This window comes from Cydia strobilella, chromosome Z (genome assembly GCF_947568885.1).
Source record: "Cydia strobilella chromosome Z, ilCydStro3.1, whole genome shotgun sequence".
Lineage (NCBI taxonomy): Eukaryota > Metazoa > Arthropoda > Insecta > Lepidoptera > Tortricidae > Cydia > Cydia strobilella.
The window spans coordinates 16,486,973-16,508,428 of NC_086068.1; the positions used below are offsets into that span (position 1 = coordinate 16,486,973).

A 21,456-nucleotide genomic window follows, 5' to 3' on the forward strand; every position below is an offset into this window, starting at 1 on the left:
CTCCTAGTTTAAGGTGGTGGAAGTTTGTATGTGGAATCGATAAAAAGCAGATTGGGTAAAAAATAAGCTACGAAAATCACTAACTCCATGCAGACGAAGTCGCGGGCAAATGCTGAACGAACCAAAGGTTGGTTGGTGGCACTCTGAATTTGGCACAAAGAATATAATACTAGGAGATTTGGCATGTCTAAAGAACATGGTTTTTAGGGTTCCGTACCCAAAGGGACAAAACGGGACCCTATTACTAAGACTCCACTGTCTGTCTGTCACCAGGCTGTATCTCATGAACCGTGATAGCTAGACAGTTGAAATTTTCACAGATGATGTACCTATTACTGTTGCCGCTATAAAGGCCCCTCCAGACTGTGCGCGAATCGCGGCGCGACTTCGCGGAGAGAACATGTCGCGACGTTGACGTATGACTCCACACTCGCAAACTTCACGGCTATTTCGCAGTTTGGTTCGCGTCAAGATGGCGGAAAAGCATCAGCTGATCGAGTTTAACTGCTAGTTATCTATGGCATCATACGTGATTTAGCTATTTTGTTTTGTTGTAAAACCGTAAAATATAGCCGCTTTATATAATATAATTATTATTTGTCTTGCCACATATGAGCCAAAATAGTGTGTAATGTGGAGTCTTGCCAGTTCGCGCTTCGCGCCTCCTTTGACGCGGGCTAATAAACCGACAAAAAACGGGGAAATAGGCGCGAAGGCGTGAACAATCTGCGAAATGGACGCCACACTTACGTTCGCGACTTCGCGCCGCGATTCGCGCATGAGTGTGGAGGGCCCTAAACAAATACTAAGAAGTACGGAACCCTCGGTGGGCGAGTCTGACTCGCACTTGGCCGGTAGGTTTCTTATTTATATTTTCACTGGGAAAGCTGTTTAGAGCTTTTGGCACGTATGAGGACCAAATCCTATTACTCTCGACACGAGTTGCGAATTACCTATTCGCACTAGAATTTACAGTACATATATCATATACTATTATACTCTTTGGTACATATGACATATAAATATACGCACAATAACCCAAAAGCCCGCTCCAGACTACGCGGCGCGAAGCGGCGAACGCGTGGAGTCGTTTCGCTGATTAGCGAAAGATTAGCGATCTTGTTGGCATTATAAACTTGGCTAAAAACCAAGCACCCAAGTTCTATCATGAAATTCATGAACAATATTTAGTCATTATTCTGAGAACAATATTTATTCTTAAAGGCACCTCCAGACTATGTGCGTGAATCGCGGCGCGACTTCGCGGAGAGAACATGTCGCGACGTTGACGTATGACTCCACACTCGCAAACTTCACGGCGATTTCGCAGTTTGGTTCGCGCCAAGATGGCGGAAAAGCATCAGCTGATCGAGTTTAACTGCTAGTTATCTATGGCATCATACGTGATTTAGCTATTTTTTTTTGTTGTAAAAACCGTAAAATATAGCCGCTTTATACCGGGTGTTTCCTGTAACAGGAGCAATAAATTAAACTGTAAAGTGACCAACATTTGTTCAACGATTTTTAAAAATTACTTGACGCAATGTATTGCAAAATTTGTTATGTTTAGGGTGACAAGCAACGTCAAACACACAGATGGCAGCGTACATTGAAAATAATATTTAATTAGTATGAAAAAGGTTGTCACGTTACGCCCTCCTCCACGTATATCGGAGGAGTGCGTAACGGAGCAGGGAGTGAAGGTAGAAGGAAAGGATAGATAGATAACAGGGGTAGGTTCTTTATTTATCGGCTTTGTGTCAATATGACACGCTAACAGATGGTTTAATTACAAAAAGAATAAATACGATTGTAGTCGCGCTAGTAGCACGCGCAAGGCAGGAGCACGCGCACGGTAAGGCGCGCAGATAGCACGCGCAAGGTGAGGCGCGCTGGTAGCACGCGCCCGGTAGGCGCGCACGGTAAGGCGCGTTGGTAGCGCGCGCACGGTAAGGCGCGCTGGTAGCGCGCGCACGGTAAGGCGCGCTGGTAGCGCGCGCACGGTAAGGCGCGCTGGCAGCGCGCGCACGGTAAGGCGCGCTGATAGCACGCGCTTAGGAGAGGCCAAACGCTCCGATAGTACGCGCCTGCAGAGGCGAGGCGCGTCGATAGCACGCTCTTAGAAGAGGCGAGGCGCGCCGATAGCGCGCTCCTAGGAGAGGCGAAGCGCACTGACAGCGTGCGCTTGCAGAGGCGAGGCGCGCCGACAGCGCGCGCTTGCAGAGACGAGGCGCACCTTTAGGGCACCCGCAAAGCACCACCGGACCTTGGGCGCGTGCAGAGAGAGCGCCAGACTTTGCCAGGAACACAGGTACTTTTATGGAGCGCGAGCGAGGGTTTGAAAATGCACTATCAGATCAAATAGCTTCGAAATTATAATAAAAACATGAAATGATTAGAAAAACAGCAAGGTAAGTTTCAAGAATTATGAAACAGCAAGCGAGGCAGAGGTCTCAGACTTCGCACGCGACAGGAAAGTTCGCGAGAGCTTTGAGCATCTCCGTAACGTTATCCTGTGGTTTCAGGCGCAGATCAAGAAAATAGTAATTTAATTGGAGCCAGAGAATGCAATTTAAAAAGGTTCGATCAATTGGATTCTTACGCTAGAAACCAAAGAAGAGAGTAGTTACAGAGAAGTAATCCAAGGATGCAAGGTAAAACACTACAAGGTATGATCTAAAAATTTCAGACTCATAAAAAGTTGCTGAACAAATGTTGGTCAGTTTGAGGCGTACAGCCTCCAGTTTAATTTATTGCTCCTGTTACAGGAAACACCCGGTATAATATTATTATTATTTATCTTTCTACATATGAGTCAAAATAGTGTGTAATGTGGAGTCTTGCCAGGTCGCGCTTCGCGCCTCCTTTGACGCGGGCTATTAAACCGACAAAAAAACGGGGAACTAGGCGCGAAGGCGTGAACAATCTGCAAAATCGACGCCACACTTACGTTTGCGGCTTCGCGGCGTGATTCGCGCATGAGTGTGGAGGGACCTTAAAAGTGTCTTTGACAGTGACACTGACATGAATCTGGTATATATGGATGGCATTCCATATATGGATGGTAAAGAAAGGATGTCAACACTTTTCATACATAGAGATTTGGCTCCTTTATATAGTCTCCATGCTGGTATAACTGGAAACGAAACTAGATGAGCTTAAGGCTCGGCCTCGGCCGCCAACTCGATTCCCTACAACTATGTAGGTGGTGCGCTGACGTGCCCAAAATGCGCTCGAGTATTTAGCAAGAAGATAGGGTACGTGAGCCACCTAAGGGCGCACCCGAGAGCGGATCAGCTATACGCTAATAACGCGAATTAGAAATTGCCTACTCCAGAGCACACAGTCGCTGTGGCCGAAATCGGTCAGGAGAGCATCATCATAACTGGATCGGTCATGAGGGGCAGGGGGAAATGACCGAACGGGATAGTCTTATGTATCTTTCAGTAGGAGTAGCAGAGAAAGTGGGGTTGGCAACTGTCAAAGGTTTGCAGAGATGGCGCCATCATAGCTTGCCCCTTTTTGTATGATATTTGGCTTAAAGTGCTGGCATCCAGGACATTAAAAAACACAAAAATTGACACAATTCTAGGGATTGACAGGGCCTCAGATTATTCTCACACTCACACATAATAATATTATTATTAAATGATCTGTGATCCGTGATTCTCGATTCTCATCATTCTCAGTATTTAAACAGTATGTAAACTGTAAATATAATAAGTTAATAACGTTGTCCTCAGGGGAAAATATAATAAAACCTTACTATGATTGCGTGTGACAAGAGCATGAATTCTAAGTCAGTGCTTTAATAAATATTGACATAAATAAGGTAAGATAATGAAGTTTTTCTTTACTCGCAAGTACCTAACTTTTTTAGGTATTTTACATCATATGCAATATTGTATGTTTTAGGCACTTGTTCAAATTATGGCAGTCATTAAATGGAGGCTGAAGTGGCGAGAAATCATCCCAAAAATAAGGTACATTTTTATTAATCAATTTGTTTTTCTTCTAAACATGGATATTGATCGTATGGTAAGTACATCTTTCAAAAAATTCAAAATTATTTATTTCATGTAATTTACACACTGACAAACAAAACAATAAACATTCAGCATATAACACATGAAAACATAAAAAATGTACAAATAGGAATAATACAGTGGTAGCCTGGTAGCCAAACTATTCAATTTTAACTACCACTGTATCACACTTGTAGGGGAATGTAGTCCCTCACAGTGGACAATTATGGGACAGTCAGGTTTGTCCGCTATCATTCTCAGGATGGTGTTGGGACTTGTCTGCACCTGGCGCACCAGGGATGCGGCGCGCCCACGCAAGGTCGCCTGACAACGACGCGCGCTACCGCAAACATCCCTGATGCGCTACAGAAGCAAGGCAGTCCCATCATCATCCGGAACGCGTTATTATATTGGACTCGAAGGGCCCTAAAGGCTGCATGTATACAGGGAAGTACAGAACGCTCTTAAGAGAGTGATCCTTACCTCCCTGGATCAGCCCGCAAACCTTCGAGCTATCATATTCACCCGCACCGACAAGGCCCTTCGTTCCCGTTCAATATCTATATCGTCCTTGAGGTTGGCCGCAACAACATGACCTAGATATTTAAATTGGGTTACTCGGTCCATCAGACTACCCTTAAGATAGATTGCAATAAAACAGATTTTTTCATGTTTTTAACAGCACAGAACAAGAAATAAAGATTTAATATTAGAATATTTAGAAGCTCCAGTTCGCAGTTGCATGATCCTTTCACATATTAAACAAAATAGACATTTCCCTTATGCTATCCAGTGCCGGCCCGAGTCCTTTATCAGGGTAGAGCGAAATCGGGTATTGGCGCCCTTCGTTGAAGCTTATTACCCAAAAGCAAAACCGTATTTTGGGCCCGCGTCACACTAGCGTCTTTTAAAAATTTTTTTTTTTCTCATTTGCCATTTTGGCGCCCCCCTTGCCATCCGGCGCCTAAAGCGGCCGCTCCACTCGCTCTACCCTAGATCCGGCCCTGATGCTATCTATTGATGAGGGAACAGATTGATTTGATATGTGTTGTGTACAATTAAAATTTCTCCCTCATATCACCTCAACATTATTAACTTGTATTTGATACATAGTTCAATGTTATGTATAGTAAAATTATTTTGTATATTACAGGGATTATACAGCGTGGAAATACACCCAACTGGCGCTGACAGTTCGCTGCCTCACTTATAATGAACACATGAGTCAAAGTTATGCTGTGGATTTTTTATTAGAACCTATCTTTTGGTTTGTTGACAATTTTGCCAGTTATTTGGGAAGGGTGAGTGCTATGTACTTTTCTGGTTTTAGTTGCATAATTTTATAGTTTTAAGAAAAAATCAACCCAAAGATGGACTTGGTGTTCACCAAATGGCCAGCATTATAATGAGATAGACTATGTTTTATCTAACCACCCAGAGTTATTTCAAAATATAGAAATACTAAATGTGGACTTTCCTTCAGATCACCCACCTGTTAGAGCTAGTGTATTACTTCCAAACACTAAGAAATACAGATCCAGCTTCTCAAATAACCCAATCACAACACTAAAAAACGAAAAAGAAAACCCAATATAGAAAACTACTATCAGCATATCTGCCCAACAGACAGGAAACAAAATGTGTCCAAACAGTATAATATGCTAATCGGTGCTATTAATCAAAGCCTAAGAGAAGCTCGCACAGTCAATATAAGACAAAATGAACACGAGGTATTATCAAAACGCACAGTAAAACTTATGGATAGAAGGAGAACACTGCATAGAACCAAAAACAAGACTCACACTACTCACAGTGATAAAATCGAACAACTACAAATTAATTAGCAAGTACATAAAAAAAAATTATGCAGAGTACAGAAAGAAGACCAAATGAAGCACATATTACAGGCAGGAAGAACTAAAAAAGCTTACAGAGAACTAACACAGAACAAAACATGGATTGGGGAACTCCCTTCTTCGGGAAAGGCATCACACAAACGAACCGACATTATAGAAGTGGCAATAGCATTTTATAGGAACTTATACAGCGAAAAACCAGACAGAAATCGAACAGATATTGTATTAACACCACATAATAAAATAAAAATAAAGTACAAGTAGTGTTTTGTTGATTTAAGCTTTGAGGCGTAAACTACAAGACTTGAGTCGCGACGCTGAGCCTTGAAGCCTCGAACCTTAAAGCCTCGGAACCTTAATGACTCAAACTAAGAGTTCGTGTTGCTGCTTACGAGCAAAGAAACCTCGAGTCTTTTAGCCTCAAGCTTTAAAGCCTCCTAAGCTTTGAAGGTTTAAGTCTGTAAGGTTTTTAGCAGTAAAGGCTTGGAGCAAAAAGTAAAAGCTTTTAACAAATAAGATCAACCTATGGTATAGGGTAGGGTGAAATTTAATACGTTTTTGTGAAATAGGGAAAAACAGAAAAAGATAATTATGACTTATCGCGTTTTTAGAGTTCCGTATAGTCAACTAGGAACCCTTATAGTTTCGCCATGTCCATGTCTGTCCGTTCGTCTGTCTGTCAGTCCGCCGGTTGGCTCAGTGACACTAGAAAGTTGAAACTTGGTATGAATAGGTATGTGTTGTGTAATGTGAACACGCTGACAAAGTGCTCAAGCAAAAACAAAAAAAAAAACTTTTAATACAGTTGCTCAAAAAGTGCTACTTTTCGTGGCTGTTTAGCGTGCAGAAAGTTGGTTTTCGCGCACTAGTGCTTTTTCTTTTCCAATTTTTTTTAATTTTTACTTGTTCCAATTCATGACTACTTATTGATGAGTGTTAATATTTGTTTCCTTAAAACGTCATAATCAACATAAAAACCTATTACATATTTTATTTTATTCATCATTATAAGTATTATAACACGTTTATTTTTTAATGTTGAAAAACCGTTCTTAATAAGTTGTCTGAATGGAACGGAACGCCTGTCAAAGAAGAGGCGTATTTTCTTACTGCAAGAATGTTTTAAGTTTTCAAAGGCAACATTCGATATTGTTTTTATAAATATACGATACACAAATAATCGTAAATAACGAGATTTAGGTAATAATAGTACAATGTTTTAATATTTACAATTGTTTCTGTCTTATAGAACATGCATTTGAAAAAAAAAACTTTCATTGAAGTGGGTTCAATAATAATAACAAAATCTATTCTAGTCGAATAAAAGCTAGAAAAACACCTCTTCATAATGTCAATGTCAATGATGTCAGTGTCACAGAATTAATAATATAAAAGTTTCGAATTCCATTCCCTACTTGTTGCTTTTCTTATTTTTTCGCAACTGTATTAAAAAACGTCGTTCGATACACGTGCGGATATGTCATTCTTCACTCGTCCCAAGTCTTCTCATATCTCGGTACTCGTGAAATAATGACATACTTTCCACACTAGCATCGAAATGTACTATTTTAAATACTCTTATTTCTTATGACTCACTCATATTAGGACCGAACGGAACGGGAAAATTTTAAAATATAGTTTCATGGAAAATGTATCTGGATGTACATACGCAACGGAATCACGGTTCTAAATGGTCCACCCTGTATACGTTGCAGGCAGTAAATGCGTTAACTGATGTTAAGTTACTCTTCCGATATAGATAGGTATATTATAATATTCGTAAATTCTCTACACAAAAATAATTTCTGCAAAGAAAGCTCAACGTATGAGCTCTAAGCTTGACACAAGCTTTTAAGGTTCGGGGGCTTGAGCTTAAGTTAAAAAGCTAGAGTTCCCTATGAGGCCCGAGTCTTAAAGACTTCATTTTGACAAGTCATAAAAAGTTTGAGTCGTTAAGGTTCTAAACCGCTTTGTGAGCAAACCTTTAACGCCATAGCTTTCAAAGCTTGAGCCTTAAAGGTTCGCGAGTCGTTAAGGTTCAAAAGTCTTAAAGACTAGTCTTTTAACAACACTAAGTACAAGCCATCACTGAACTTGAGGTAATCAATGCAATTAGAAGCCTAAAAAGAGACAAGAGTCCAGGTGCAGATCAAATCAAAAAAAAAGTCAACAATGAAGCTCTCAAGACAGCAAGCAATATTTTAGCTCTACCGCTATCAACTACTTTATTTAATCACACAATTGAAACCGCTGCTATACCATCTCAATGGACAAAATCAAATATAATCCTCATTTACAAGAAAGGAGACCGTAAAAACATCTAAAATTACAGGCCAGTAAGTCTCTTACCAGCAGTTTATAAACTTTTTTCTTCAATCGAAGAATAAGTGCTGCTTTAGAAAACAATCAACCAGAAATAATTCAGGCTTCAGAAAGGGTTTCTCAATGGTGGACCATATCCACAGCTTAGAACAACTAATTGAATTTTTTAAAGAAAAACAAAGATGTATCTATATTGCCTACATTGACTACCAGAAGGCTTTCGATATTACAGTATCACACAAATGGATATGGGAGACTAGAAAGTCAAGGAGTAGAGCAACAAATCATCAATACATACATAGAAGTTATCAAAAATCTATACAGGAACAGTACCGGTAAAGTGAATCTTGAAATCATGGGCCCAAGCTTCTCTATCAAAAGGGGAGTAAGGCAGGGAGACTCTCTGTCCCCAAAACTGTTTATAGTGATCCTGTAAACTATTTTTAGACAGCTAGATTACAAGAAAAAAAGGAATATATGTAAACGGCAGCTACCTAAATCACCTTCGTTTTGCGGACGACCTGGTAATATTCGCAGAGACAAGCTCACAACTACAATATATCATTACCTATCTACATATGGTCAGTGTGCAAGTGGGACTTGATCTTGAAATTAACCTATCAAAAACTATGGTAATGACAAATTGCATGGAGCAAACCATAAGGCCTCATTCCCACGAGCGCTTTTTCAACGCGCGTTAAAAAAGCGTTTGAATGACACAAATGGAAACATGTGTATTTATTCACACGATGGCGGTAGCGCTTTTTATCAAGCGTTGTTGGACGTTGTTTCAACTTTAAGCGTTGGTCTTTAAATCGAATTTAGCGTGCAGGCAGATTCAAGCGCTTTTTTAACTCGCGTTGATAAAGCGCTCGTGTCGTGTGGGTCACTAACGGTAGGAAATGAGCCATTGACTTATATTATACAAAATAATAGATATATGTATGTACTTAGAAAAACAGATAAGTCTAGTGAAACTAACCGTGAATCATTCAAAACTCTAAGTTTTAATAAGATGAACAACGAGTTAGAAATTGAACGGAGAGCACAAAAGACCTGGAACAAATACTGGCAGCTAAAAGAAGTATTTAAGAGTAGCATGCCTGTCAGCTTGAAGAATAAGTCACAGTATTACAATGAGGGCTATCGTTTTTTGCTCACCAGTTGGCGCCTCTGTTGATGATGGTCCAAAAGACTAAAGAACAGCTGTCAGTCATTGAAGTGACATTTGACATTTCGAACTTTGCGAAGACCACCATCTACATAGTACTATGCCTTATGGGAAACGGTCGAAGAGATAGTTCAGATCCGGAAACCGCTACCAAATTTTAGTATGCTGTTGGGCATGGTACTGGGTCTCCAAAACTGCCGGGAGACAGCGGCGCCGGCCATCTACTTCAGCGGAATGACGTCATCAAAATGAATCCCGCCTCGTTGCGAATATTGCATTTTGCACCCAAACTATGCATTGCACATACGCGTGTGGGGTATTAAACGAAAGCCAATGAAATATTATATATTTCACTAATACACTATGTACCAAAATATACAATAGTTTAAGAGAAATTAAAATAAATCAAAATGATGAAAAAAAATCGATTATTTGTGTTTTTCAACCAAACCAAAAGTCGGACGTTAAAGCAATGTAATACAAAATTAAAGCTGATGTCTCAAGCCACTGATATCAAAATAATCAAAATCAGACCAAAAATGTGAAAATTATGCATCAAAATGTAGGTATTTGCTAGAACAAATGCATTAAAGTTAAAAAAATCGAAATTGGTCATTTTCGGGATAATCCGCATAAGCTTCTAGTATGTTATTAGCAATATAAAAGGGATCATAAAACTGCTGGGAGACAATCTCTATAGTGCCTGAGTGACAAATAATGGCGTCATACATGTGACCGCTGCCGAAATTTGCAAAATCTAAATTATAACTATACCATGAGTCATACATACACGTGTGCTATATCAAACGAAAGGTTATTAAATATATAATAATTCGTTAATACATTATTTATAAAAAAAATGTATATTTTAGGAGCTACAAACAAAGAAAAACCACTTTTCATGAGAAAAGTTCGTGTATACGTTATAACAATGTTGTGTAAAAGAAACCATTTATTCAACTATACGTCACAGCAAAAATTTTGAATTTCCGATAAAAACTGTAGAAGTTGTACCAAAACAACTAAACCGCGCCAATAATTCTACCTTAATGCGCTCATATTATGCAAAGAATAGTCCTAATTATCGGGTATTAAATGAAAGAACATCAGCATCACATAAAATACATGAAAACGACATTTTGGAGTGGAATCATAATTTATAAAATGAATTAAATATATATATATATATATATATATTGACAGAAGCAAGTACAAAATAGGTGTTGAAGTCCCTGACTTCTGAGCTAGGTAAAAAAAAACCTGTTACAGAAGTCAGTGTCCTCTCCCAGACAATAGAAATAGGCAGAATTTGCTGTCTACGTGTGATGTATTGTTTACATGGAACTACTGAACTGATTTTGATAAATGAGGCGTCAATTCATTCGCCTTTGTAGCCCAGGTGCACAAAACATAAATTTTAACCGACTTTCAAAGGAGGAGATTAGGTACGAAAAGAAACCGTTGTTTTGCTTATTTTTATCAAACAAATTCAATTTATAAATTATAATTCCACTCCAAAATATCGTTTTCATGTGTTTTATGTAATGTCCTTTCATTTAATACCCGATACTTAGTACTATTCTTTGCATAATATGAGCGCATTAAGGAAGAATTGTTGGCGCGCTTTAGTTTTTTTTGTACAACTTCCACAGTTTTCATCGAAAATCAAAAATTAAACCGGTAACCTAAACCTGAATAACTGTTTTATCTAATAGTATAAGCAATATTTTATTAACGTTTTTAGTAAAGTTTAGATATAAATTCGATATACACCTACTTTTTTCATAAAAAGTGGTATTGCTTTGTTTATAGTACTTAAACCAAACATTTTTTTTGCAAACAATGTATAGATTAATCATAATACATTTAATAACCTTTCATTACATGTAGCACACGTGTATGTGTGACTCATGGTATAGCTATAATTTACATTTTGCGAATTTCGGCAGTGAATATCTGTATGACGTCATTATTTCAGAGGAGCTCAGCAGCGCTTGTGTAGGATGTCACATAGAGGACATGTGTGTCAACAACTTAAGCTATGCTGATGACATGGTGCTGTTGAGCCCCTCGATGGGGGGTCTAATAAAAATGTTAGGCATTTGTGAAACGTATGCTGAGGCTCATGGGCTTAGGTACAACGCGTCTAAAAGCGAGCTCTTGCAATTTAAATCAGGCAACAAAAGTTACCAAATGCAGGAGGTTAAGCTTTGTGGAACTCCGTTAAAGAGAGTGGATAAATTTAAGTACCTGGGCCACTGGGTCACAGACACACTGTCTGACGTCGAGGACATCGAGCGGTGCCGAGCGCTGTGTGTCCGCTGTAACATGTTGGCCCGCAGGTTTGCACGTGGTAGTAAAGAAGTAAAGTTAATATTGTTCAAAGCTTTTTGTCAAATTTTCTACACGTGCGGTCTGTGGGCTAGCTTTACGCAGAGGGCGTACGGCGCTCTGCGTGTTCAATACAATGATGCATTTAGGATGCTGTTCAGGTTGCCGCGGTATTGTAGTGCCTCAGGGATGTTTGCTGAGGCTCAAACAGACTGTTTTTTTGCCATCATGAGGAAGCGATGCGCGTCACTCCTCAAAGAACATTTAATTGGCTTTTATTTAATACCCCACACGTGTATAATGCATAGTTCTGGTGCAATATGCAATATTCGCAACGAGGCGGGAGTCATTTTGATGACGTCATTCCGCTGAAGTAGATGGCCGGCGCCGCTGTCTCCCGGCAGTTTTGGAGACCGATTAACATGCCCAACAACATACTAAAAGTTGGTAGCGGTTTCCGGATTTGAATTATATTCCCATAAGGCAGTGCACTATACACTAGCACCGCTAGCGGCGAATTCATACGCGTTAGCCCTCATTATTCTTCCCTACAGTAGCGCAACGCCTTTGATGTCGCGCGATGCCGCCACCAGTGTAGGTACTTACGCTGTCATGTCACATGCAAATATGCTAGGGTTATCACAAAATGGGAAATAAAACATTTGTGATTATTACTATTTTGATGTAATCATTTATTCATATGTACATTCAAAATACCTCCTACTTCATAATTTTGATAAAACTTCACGAGATTTTTCTCGTCACGATCGAGTGCAAGCAGCCCTTAACTTAGTTAACACAAATAATTATGCATATAATACTTAGTAAGTAGGTAATTACTAGATAGTGTTTTAGTATTTAGTTCCAACTTATAAGTAAGTATACAAAAAAACAATAAGTGAACGTGACGTCAAGATCACTGAGAGCCCATTTTAAATGTATGGACAAAACAAGAAAATTTGCTTTTTTGTAGGTGAAATATTGCGTTTATGAATATAGTTGCGATACAATCTTTTTTGGGATAAAATGTAAGGAATCGAATATCGAATGGAAGTTAAAAAATTACTTAAATTTTGAAACTTACAACTCCTGTATTTTTATATTATTTCCATATATTATTTTAATATCTACATTATTGTGATAGATGACTCATTTGCAATATAGATATGTTACTAGATTTTGTTATATAATTCAACATTGGTCATCATCCCTATTATTACTAATAATTATGTAGTGACGATAATTGAAGCAAAAACACGCCCGGTACCACAAACGGCACAAACTAAGCGTGTTTGTACTTGTAGTACGCGGCCCGCGCCGCCAGCCTCCCCGCGAGTTCCCCTTCGTTGCTCTGCGTAAGTACATATTACAAATGCGAAAGTCTGTCTGTCTGTCTGTCTTTCTGTCTGTGTGTTCCCTCTTCACGCTTAAACCGCTGAACCGATTTAGATGAAATTTGGCATAGAGATAGGTTGAGTCCCTGAGAAGGACATAGGATAGTTTTTATCCCAAAAATCATCCCTTAAGAAAGTAAAAATCGGGGTGGAATTGAGATAATTAACGAAGTGCCTGCTAATTTGTGTGTATAATATGCTCAAATTTAGATTGCTATGAGAATTTTTCTAGGCTCTAAACTTACTTTAGCTGCTGTTACTAATTCCGCGCAGACGAAGTCGCGGGCAAAAGCTAGTACTTAATATTATAAATGCGAAAGTCTGTCTATCAGTCTGTTTGTTACCTCTTCACGCTTAAACCGCTGAACCGATTTAGTTGAAATTTGGCATAGAAATAATTTTAGTTCCGGGGAAGTACATAGGATAGTTTTTTTGTCGGAAATCATCCCTAAAGAGAGTAAAAAAGGGGTGAAATTAAGAGATTTAATGATTTAATTAATTGAATGATTGCTATTACACTTTTCCAGATACTAAACTTACTCTAGCTGCTGTTACTGATGATTTCACGCAGACGAAGTCGCGGGCAAAAGCTAGTATTGTAATACTGTGCTAAAGTCATGAATACATGTTTATTAAGTCATTAAAGTGTAGACACGAAAAAATAAGATCATGCATGATATGGTATAGTACATTTCTATGCTAGTGCGGAAAGTATGTCATTGTTAATTCTGTGACACTGACATCATTGACATTGACATTATGAAGAGGTGTTTTTCTAGCTTTTATTCGACGAATAGATTTTGTTATTATTATTGAACCCACTTCAATGAAAGTTTTTTTTTTCAAATGCATGTTCTATAAGACAGAAACAATTGTAAATATAAAATATTGTACTATTATTACCTAAATATCGTTATTTACGATTATTTGTGTATCTTATATTTATAAATACAATATCGAATGTTGCCTTTGGAAACTTAAAACATTCTTGCAGTAAGAAAAAACGCCTCTTCTTTGACAGGTGTTCCGTTCCATTCAGACAACTTATTAAGAACGGTTTTTCAACATTAAAAAATAAACGTGTTAATACTTATAATGATGAAGAGGTAAGTAATGAAATATGCATATTTTTCGTATTCTTACATTAACAGTAGGTTTTTATGTTGATTACGACGTTTAAATGAAACTGATATTAACACTCGTCAATAAGTAGTCATGAATTGGAACAAGTATAAATTTAAAAAAATTAGAAAAGTAAAAAGCACTAGTTCGCGAAAACCAACTTTCCGCACGCTAAACAGCCACGAAAAGTAGCACTTTTTGAGCAACTGTATTAAAAAAATATTTTTAACAGGAAAACTTGGTAAAGACTGCCAGAAGACGATGTTCAAGGGAATATAGGCACGGTGGAGTATATGATGCTGAAAGTCACAGACAACCTAACGTCATAGTATAAACAGGGCAAAGTATGTTATCTTCATACAAACGCACCGCGCGCGACTTGTATGTGTGCGCCATAGTATCTATGCGTCGCCGCACGCACACTCAAACAAAATCTCGACCCGTTTCTCAGTGCGCCAGCCGGGGCTAACACCGTACAAGGTTCGCGCGTCACGGCTGTTCGGCACCGCTAAATAAATGAAAAATGTGTGATAATCGCAGGAGAACTTATTTCTCAGTATTATAGGTAGATATAGTAACTAAGTACCTACTTACAGTTATAAATCGTAATTCATACTAATATTATGAATGCGATAGTGTGCCTGTCTGTCTGTCTATTACCTCTTCGCGCTTAAACCGCTGAACGGATTTGGATGAAATTTGGTATAGAGCACAGTACTATATCAAGATAGAAGTAAAGAGCTCGGCAAATTGTAGGGAGACCGAGCGTGTAACATTTCGCGTAGGTACTTTGCCGTCACGAGCGTAATTTAGTGATGAGAAACATAAGCCGCGCGAAACGATTCAAAAGCATCGATTCACAGATCGATTAGAACACGGCATCGATTCTAAAATATCGATAAGAACCGACAGAGGAAATGATAATTATTTTCGACAGAGGAAATGATAATTCACGTTGACGATTCAACGGAGCCACGCCGTTCTATTGCCAAAATAGTGTTTAGTTTTTAAGTTTATGAATTTTATATGTATGTTAGTCTATAAGGTATATGTAAATAAAAATCACAGAACTATATCAAGATAGAAGGAAAGAGTTCAGCAATTTGTGGAGAGACCGAGCGTGTGACATTTTGCGTAGGAAACCATTTTTTACGACCAGTTGCTTCAATCCATTTATTTTTAATATTAGGATCATTCGGAAAACTAAAACAAAATTGCAATATAGAAGTAACCATAACCTGTTTGTTAATAATATTTGCTATTCACTTCGTACATTATATAGCTGCATAATAATATAAGAACGTAATTATCATTTCGTCTGTCTTCAAAATCGATTTTAATAATCGAGTAAGAAAATCGCAGTGTACAGCACTATTCTTACTTTTGACAGAAAAAACGAGAAATCGACCTTGAACGTGACTCGACAGTGCTCGACAGTTTGAATAGCTTATTTTTACATTGCTGGTTTTGAACGCACGCCAAGTCTGGCTCGTCAAATTTAAGCCGCAATGGAAAGCTAGCGTTTTGATGAACATAATAAAATAAATAGTTTTTTAATCAATAACACATATTTAAGGACAAATTGTACTTACCAATGAAAGGAAATACCTCCATTAACAGCTCCAACTTCATTGGTAGTGTTTGAACAGTTAATTATTGCGCAAGAAACCATTTTGTTTTTAAAACCTGACGTCGCAAGCAGACATCGATCTGGAGCAGACTGAAGTTCGCGGCGAGCAATTGAGCCACCGGGTCGTAGTTTCGCCACGCGAGGCACATACACTCTTTTCTTCTATCTTGATATAGTTCTGTGGTATAGAAATAGTTTGAGACCCGGGGAAGGGCAAAGGATAGTTTTTATCTCAGATATCATCCTTTACGGGTGTGAAAAGGGGGGTGGTAGTTTGTATGCAGGTATGATATAAACGAGCTCCACGCGGACGAAGTCGCGGGCAAAAGCTAGTTTAAAATAATACAACACAAGCAAAAAATACAACTTCCCAGCCCTTGCCAATTTCTAAGCACTAAATTAAAATTTAGCTAAAAGTGACAACCCTGAGACAGGCAAGTACGGTAATTATATCGCGGATTGGGCCGGAGATAACCTACTGCCCTCTTTCTTTATTCTATGCTAACGTTATATTATGGTTGTATTTTTATGGTGTGGTTTGATATCCACAAATTATTAAGAGAGGTGCTGCTTGAAAATCCACATTCATTTAAAAGATTCACCATGTCACGCATGATCGGATTTTTTCGTGTTCACACTTTACCTTGTCTGACATACGGCTGTCAGGTCAGGTACACAAAAAGCTATGGAAAAAATAAGGACTTGCCAACGCGGAATGGAGACTACTCTGCTAAACATCAAGAAAATACAAAAAATCAACCATACAAAAATAAGACAGCACACAAAGAGCATATATGCTCTCAGCTATACCAAAAAACAAATAGAGGTGGGCGGGCCATGTAGCACGTATTCAAGACAGGCGCTGGACAGCAAGGGCGACGTCATGGAAGGGACCTCTAGGAAAAAGAGGGAAAGGGAGACCCACTATGAGATGGCAAGATGATATCACCAAAATTGCCGGGCCAAATTCGATAGAAGTAGCCAAGGATCGAGATACATGGAGGGCTTTGGAGGAGGCATTCACCTGTGAACACGGGGTTCTTGAATAATATATCTAATTTTTTAAAATCAAATATGAAAAAATGTAAAGGTTCGAGAAATAAAAGGCTTTTTATTTTTATTTATTTATAATTTTATAAATATTCTTGCTACACTAGCAATTGTTGTTTTTTTTTAAACTTCTAAAACATTTTTTGTGTTTATTAAAGAAGCCAATATAGTATGTTGTGCAACAGGTACATAATTAGGGTTCTTAACATTCAAGTGCCGAAGTTACAAAACGAAACGAAGGTGAAAGGTGAGTTTTGTAAAGTCAGGCCTGGGAAGTTTGTAGATCTTTGCCTAGAAGTCAGAATAAAAAAACTGGCCAAGTGCGAGCCGGGCTCGCGTACGAAGGGTTCTGTACCATTATGCAAAAAACCGGCCAAGTGCGAGTCGGACTCGCGCACTAAGGGTTCCGTACCATTACGCAAAAAAGGCAAAAAAATCACGTCTGTTGTATGGGAGCCCCACTTTTCTATTTGAGTTGATTGAATGAAAAGTAAATTGTGGTTTACGATTTATGACGTACTTATTTAAAAAAACTACTTACTAGATCTCGTTCAAACCAATTTTCGGTGGAAGTTTGCATAGTAATGTACATCATATATTTTTTTTAGTTTTATCATTCTCTTAGTTTAGAAATTACAGGGTTGGGGGGGGGGGAGGGACACATTTTACCACTTTATTCAGTTAAAAATGATATTAGAAACCTCAATATCATTTTTGAAGACCTATCCCCACACCCCACACGTATGGGTTTGATGAAAAAAAATTTTTTGTTTGTATTGTTTTTTTTTTTCTATTTTTGTGTAAATATCTTAATGCGGTTCACAGAATACATCTACTTACCAAGTTTCAACAGTATTACAGTATAGTTCTTATAGTTTCGGAAAAAAGTGGCTGAAACATACGGGCGGACAGACAGACAGACATGACGAATCCATAAGGGTTCCGTTTTTTGCCATTTCGCTACGGAACCCTAAAAACGGCAAAAAAAATCACGGTTGTTGTATGGGAGCCCCACCTAAATATTAATTTTATTCTGTTTTTAGTATTTGTATAGCGGCAACAGAAATACATCATCTGTGAAAATTTCAACTGTCTAGCTATCACGGTTCGGATATACAGACAGACAGCGGAGTCTTAGTAATAATAAAATATTGTATAAATATTCCTAAGAACACGGCTGTTAGGATCCTAAGAACACTGCGCCGGTGCCCCGGGCGCCGCACTTCTTATGAAGTTGATGTCAATCTCACTGGCAGTCATTTAATCTAGAAATAAGAGTGCTGTAGTAGAAAAATGCTTTTTTTTCTGAGCTGTTCAGATTCAATAACATTAAGTGCCACTGGGCTGGTCATTTTATTAAATAATATGTTTGATAATGTTTGTTCTAGGTGTTTGTGTTCTGTGTAGCAGTATTGACTACTGCTGTTGTGGCCATAGCATACTGGGTTGGGCTTCCATACTGGTGGCAAAGAAGTCCATACACTACTATGGTCCTGGTCATCTTTGGCAACTGGCTTTTGCTCAATATTATTTTCCATTACTATATGGGTGTGGCTACTTCCCCAGGATATCCTCCTCATGTAAGTTGAACTGTTTAATGTAACAGGAGTTTTAAGCCATTAATTATTAGCTTCACTTTGATTTACTCTTCTAATTGGTTTATCACACAAAAATAACAATCCCTGCAAATAGGCAATGTATCAGGGTGCATAAAACTCGTGAACAAAAAACACAAATACTTAACAAAATATTTAATAAAATAATTTGATTGTTCCTGTTTTACCAATGTATTTGTTGGGGTCCCTTTGTTTGACACAATTATTGAAAGTCATAATGTAATGATTGTCATATTATCATTAGTCATAATTCTGAAACCGTTAACTTATCAGGATTTAGGTTTTTAGGTTTGTTTTATGGCAATCCTGAAAAGTTACGCGTTTCTGAGAAAAACCAAATTATGACTAATGATAATATGACAATCATTACATTAAGACTTTCAATAATTATGTCAAACAATAGAGACCCGTATTTGTTGTGTCCTGTTTACTACTCTGTGACCAGCAAATATATATTCACCATATTGCTTGGCATATTTACTTTTTTGTTGCAAAACTATAACCCATTCACCATGCCATCAATTTTAATGACAATAGTTCTGTTTTGCTAGGGGACATGTCTTTATTAAAATTGTAATTAACATAAGACATGAGTATAGATTGCCATAATTTTGTTTCATGAGAATGCTTCAGGAGCAGGAAACAGATCTATACCTATAATGTTAATGTGTATCTATTCTTCTAAAATATTATAATATAATCTATTATATAATGACTTGTACATTTCATTGCAGGGTTCAATGATAGCGGAAGCTGCTAGCATCTGTAAGAAATGTATATCTCCGAAGCCTCCCCGGACGCACCACTGCTCCGTGTGCGATCGCTGCGTGCTGGCCATGGACCACCACTGTCCGTGGCTCAACAACTGCGTGGGCTACTACAACGCGCGCCATTTCTACCTGTACATGGTGTACATGGTGGCGGGCGTCGCGTTCCTCATCATCGCCGGGATTGATATAGGATATCAAGTCATATGGGTCAATGACACTGGTAACTTTCCTAGCTCTGAAAGTATGGTTTTACTTTTTTAGGGTTCCGTACCTCAAAAGGAAAAAAACGGAATCCTTATAGGATCACTCGTGCGTCTGTCTGTCTGTCTGTCTGTCCGTCTGTCACAGCCTATTTTCTCCGAAACTACTGGACCAATTAAGTTGAAATTTGGTATACATATGTAAGTTTGTGACCCAAAGACGGACATGTAACGTAAACAAATTAATTTTTAACATGGGGGCCACTTTTGGGGGGTAAATGAGAAAATTTAAAAATAAAGTTATTCAAACTATATCGTGTTACATATGAAATGAAAGAGCTCATTGTTTGAATCTCAAATATATATTTTTTATCATTTTAGGATAAACAATTTAGAAGTTATTCAAGAAAATAGGCAAAAAATGACCATTCTCCCCCCCCCCCCCCTTATCTCCGAAACTACTGTGTCTAAAATGTTGAAAAAATACACAAAAATAGATCTTAACGTATAGATTACAGAAAAACCTATTAGAAATGTGCAGTCAAGCGTGAGTCGGACTTAATTACTTGTTTTTGATCCGACCCCTAAAGGTTTTTTAGGACATTTCACTCACGTTTCACATAAAAAATACATTGATTAAATTGTGTAATGTACGGAACCCTTGGAACGCGAGTGCGACTCGCACTTGACCGGTTTATTAAAATTTATGACAGTCGCAGTTTACGATCACAAATCCACGCAGGCTTTTAGTACTCCCTCAGACCATTCAAATGTAATCTATGGTGTTATTTATAAACCGTTGTTAATCGTTAGTCCCTATCCATCATTTTGACATTTATGTTTGTTAGAAAGACAAAATTAATAGAGGTTCCTAAGTCATCCCTAAACTTTCCTTTCAATGATTCTAATTCATGTAGGCTGGACAAATCGACAATGCAGACATTGCAGACAATAAATTGGATAATAGTAGGTAAATATGTGTAATATTTGAAACAATTTTCACTTTATAGGTGGAATCATTTCACACAACGACCCTGATCTGATCGGGCACCCAGTCCGCATGAACCAGAGCGGAGTGTTGGTCCCAGTGAAGGTCATAGTAGAGTACGACTCCATAAACTCGCCGCGCGACCACGAGCTGCCCGTGCCACCCATCACTGAAACACAGCGCATCGCCGCACACCCCTGGAAGCGGAAAGCCGTCGTATTCATGGCCTTTACCTGTGTGTCTGTATTATTCGCTCTAGGAACATTAACTATCATGCACGGAAAGAACGTGGGTAGGGGTGAAACGAGCGTGGAAGCTCATATTAACGCGTCCCTAAGAAAAACGCAGGGCGACTCGTTTAGGAACCCTTACGATTTTGGGCGGAGGAAGAATTGGAAATTGTTCCTCGGGCTGACGCAGGGCAGGAGGTTCGCGCGGCACGTGCTGCTGCCGTCGGGGCACGCGCCCGCGGGCTCGGGGCTCACGTGGCACACGGTCCACGATACAGCAGAAGACTGGCCGTGAAAGGCTTCAATGTGCATTTATTCGTCATTTAGTCTGAACTAGACCGTTTTACTACTAAAGTACTGTCGCTCGATATTTTATAAAACCAAGCTCCAATACGAAACCAACAGTAGGTACTTGTTTAATTAACAGATTATTAGTTGTAAAAATTTTGCTACCAACTTGATGTATTTAATTCAATGGAAGTTTAAAAGAGAACCAAAATTAAGTTGGTGTTGGTGGTCACCGATTGCGATATCCTATAATAATAATATTGCAAAGTTACAGTAGTTATTGAGGCAGTTTTAGTGCCCAGTTGTTGTAAATCAATCTGTAGTTTAGGCAGACCTGTCATTTTTATGCTTACGCATAAAGATAACTGATGTGTAGGAAAGGGAAGCCATCACGTATATGAACATCCCATGATTAAAAATATGCGAGTCACTGACCTAATTATTGAAATGATTTAATTTTTGA

General features: G+C 38.6%; 1 protein-coding gene across 1 annotated transcript; it reads left to right on the top strand.

Moving 5' to 3' along the window:
• Positions 1-3,640: 3,640 nt before the first annotated feature.
• LOC134754358 (palmitoyltransferase ZDHHC16) lies at positions 3,641-21,456 on the top strand. The gene is made up of 6 exons (XM_063690652.1): positions 3,641-3,832; positions 3,916-3,983; positions 5,179-5,326; positions 18,290-18,481; positions 19,252-19,507; positions 20,498-21,456. The coding sequence occupies exons 2-6, from the start codon at positions 3,931-3,933 to the stop codon at positions 20,998-21,000; spliced, it is 1,152 nt and encodes a 383-aa protein (XP_063546722.1). The 5' UTR covers positions 3,641-3,832; positions 3,916-3,930; the 3' UTR covers positions 21,001-21,456.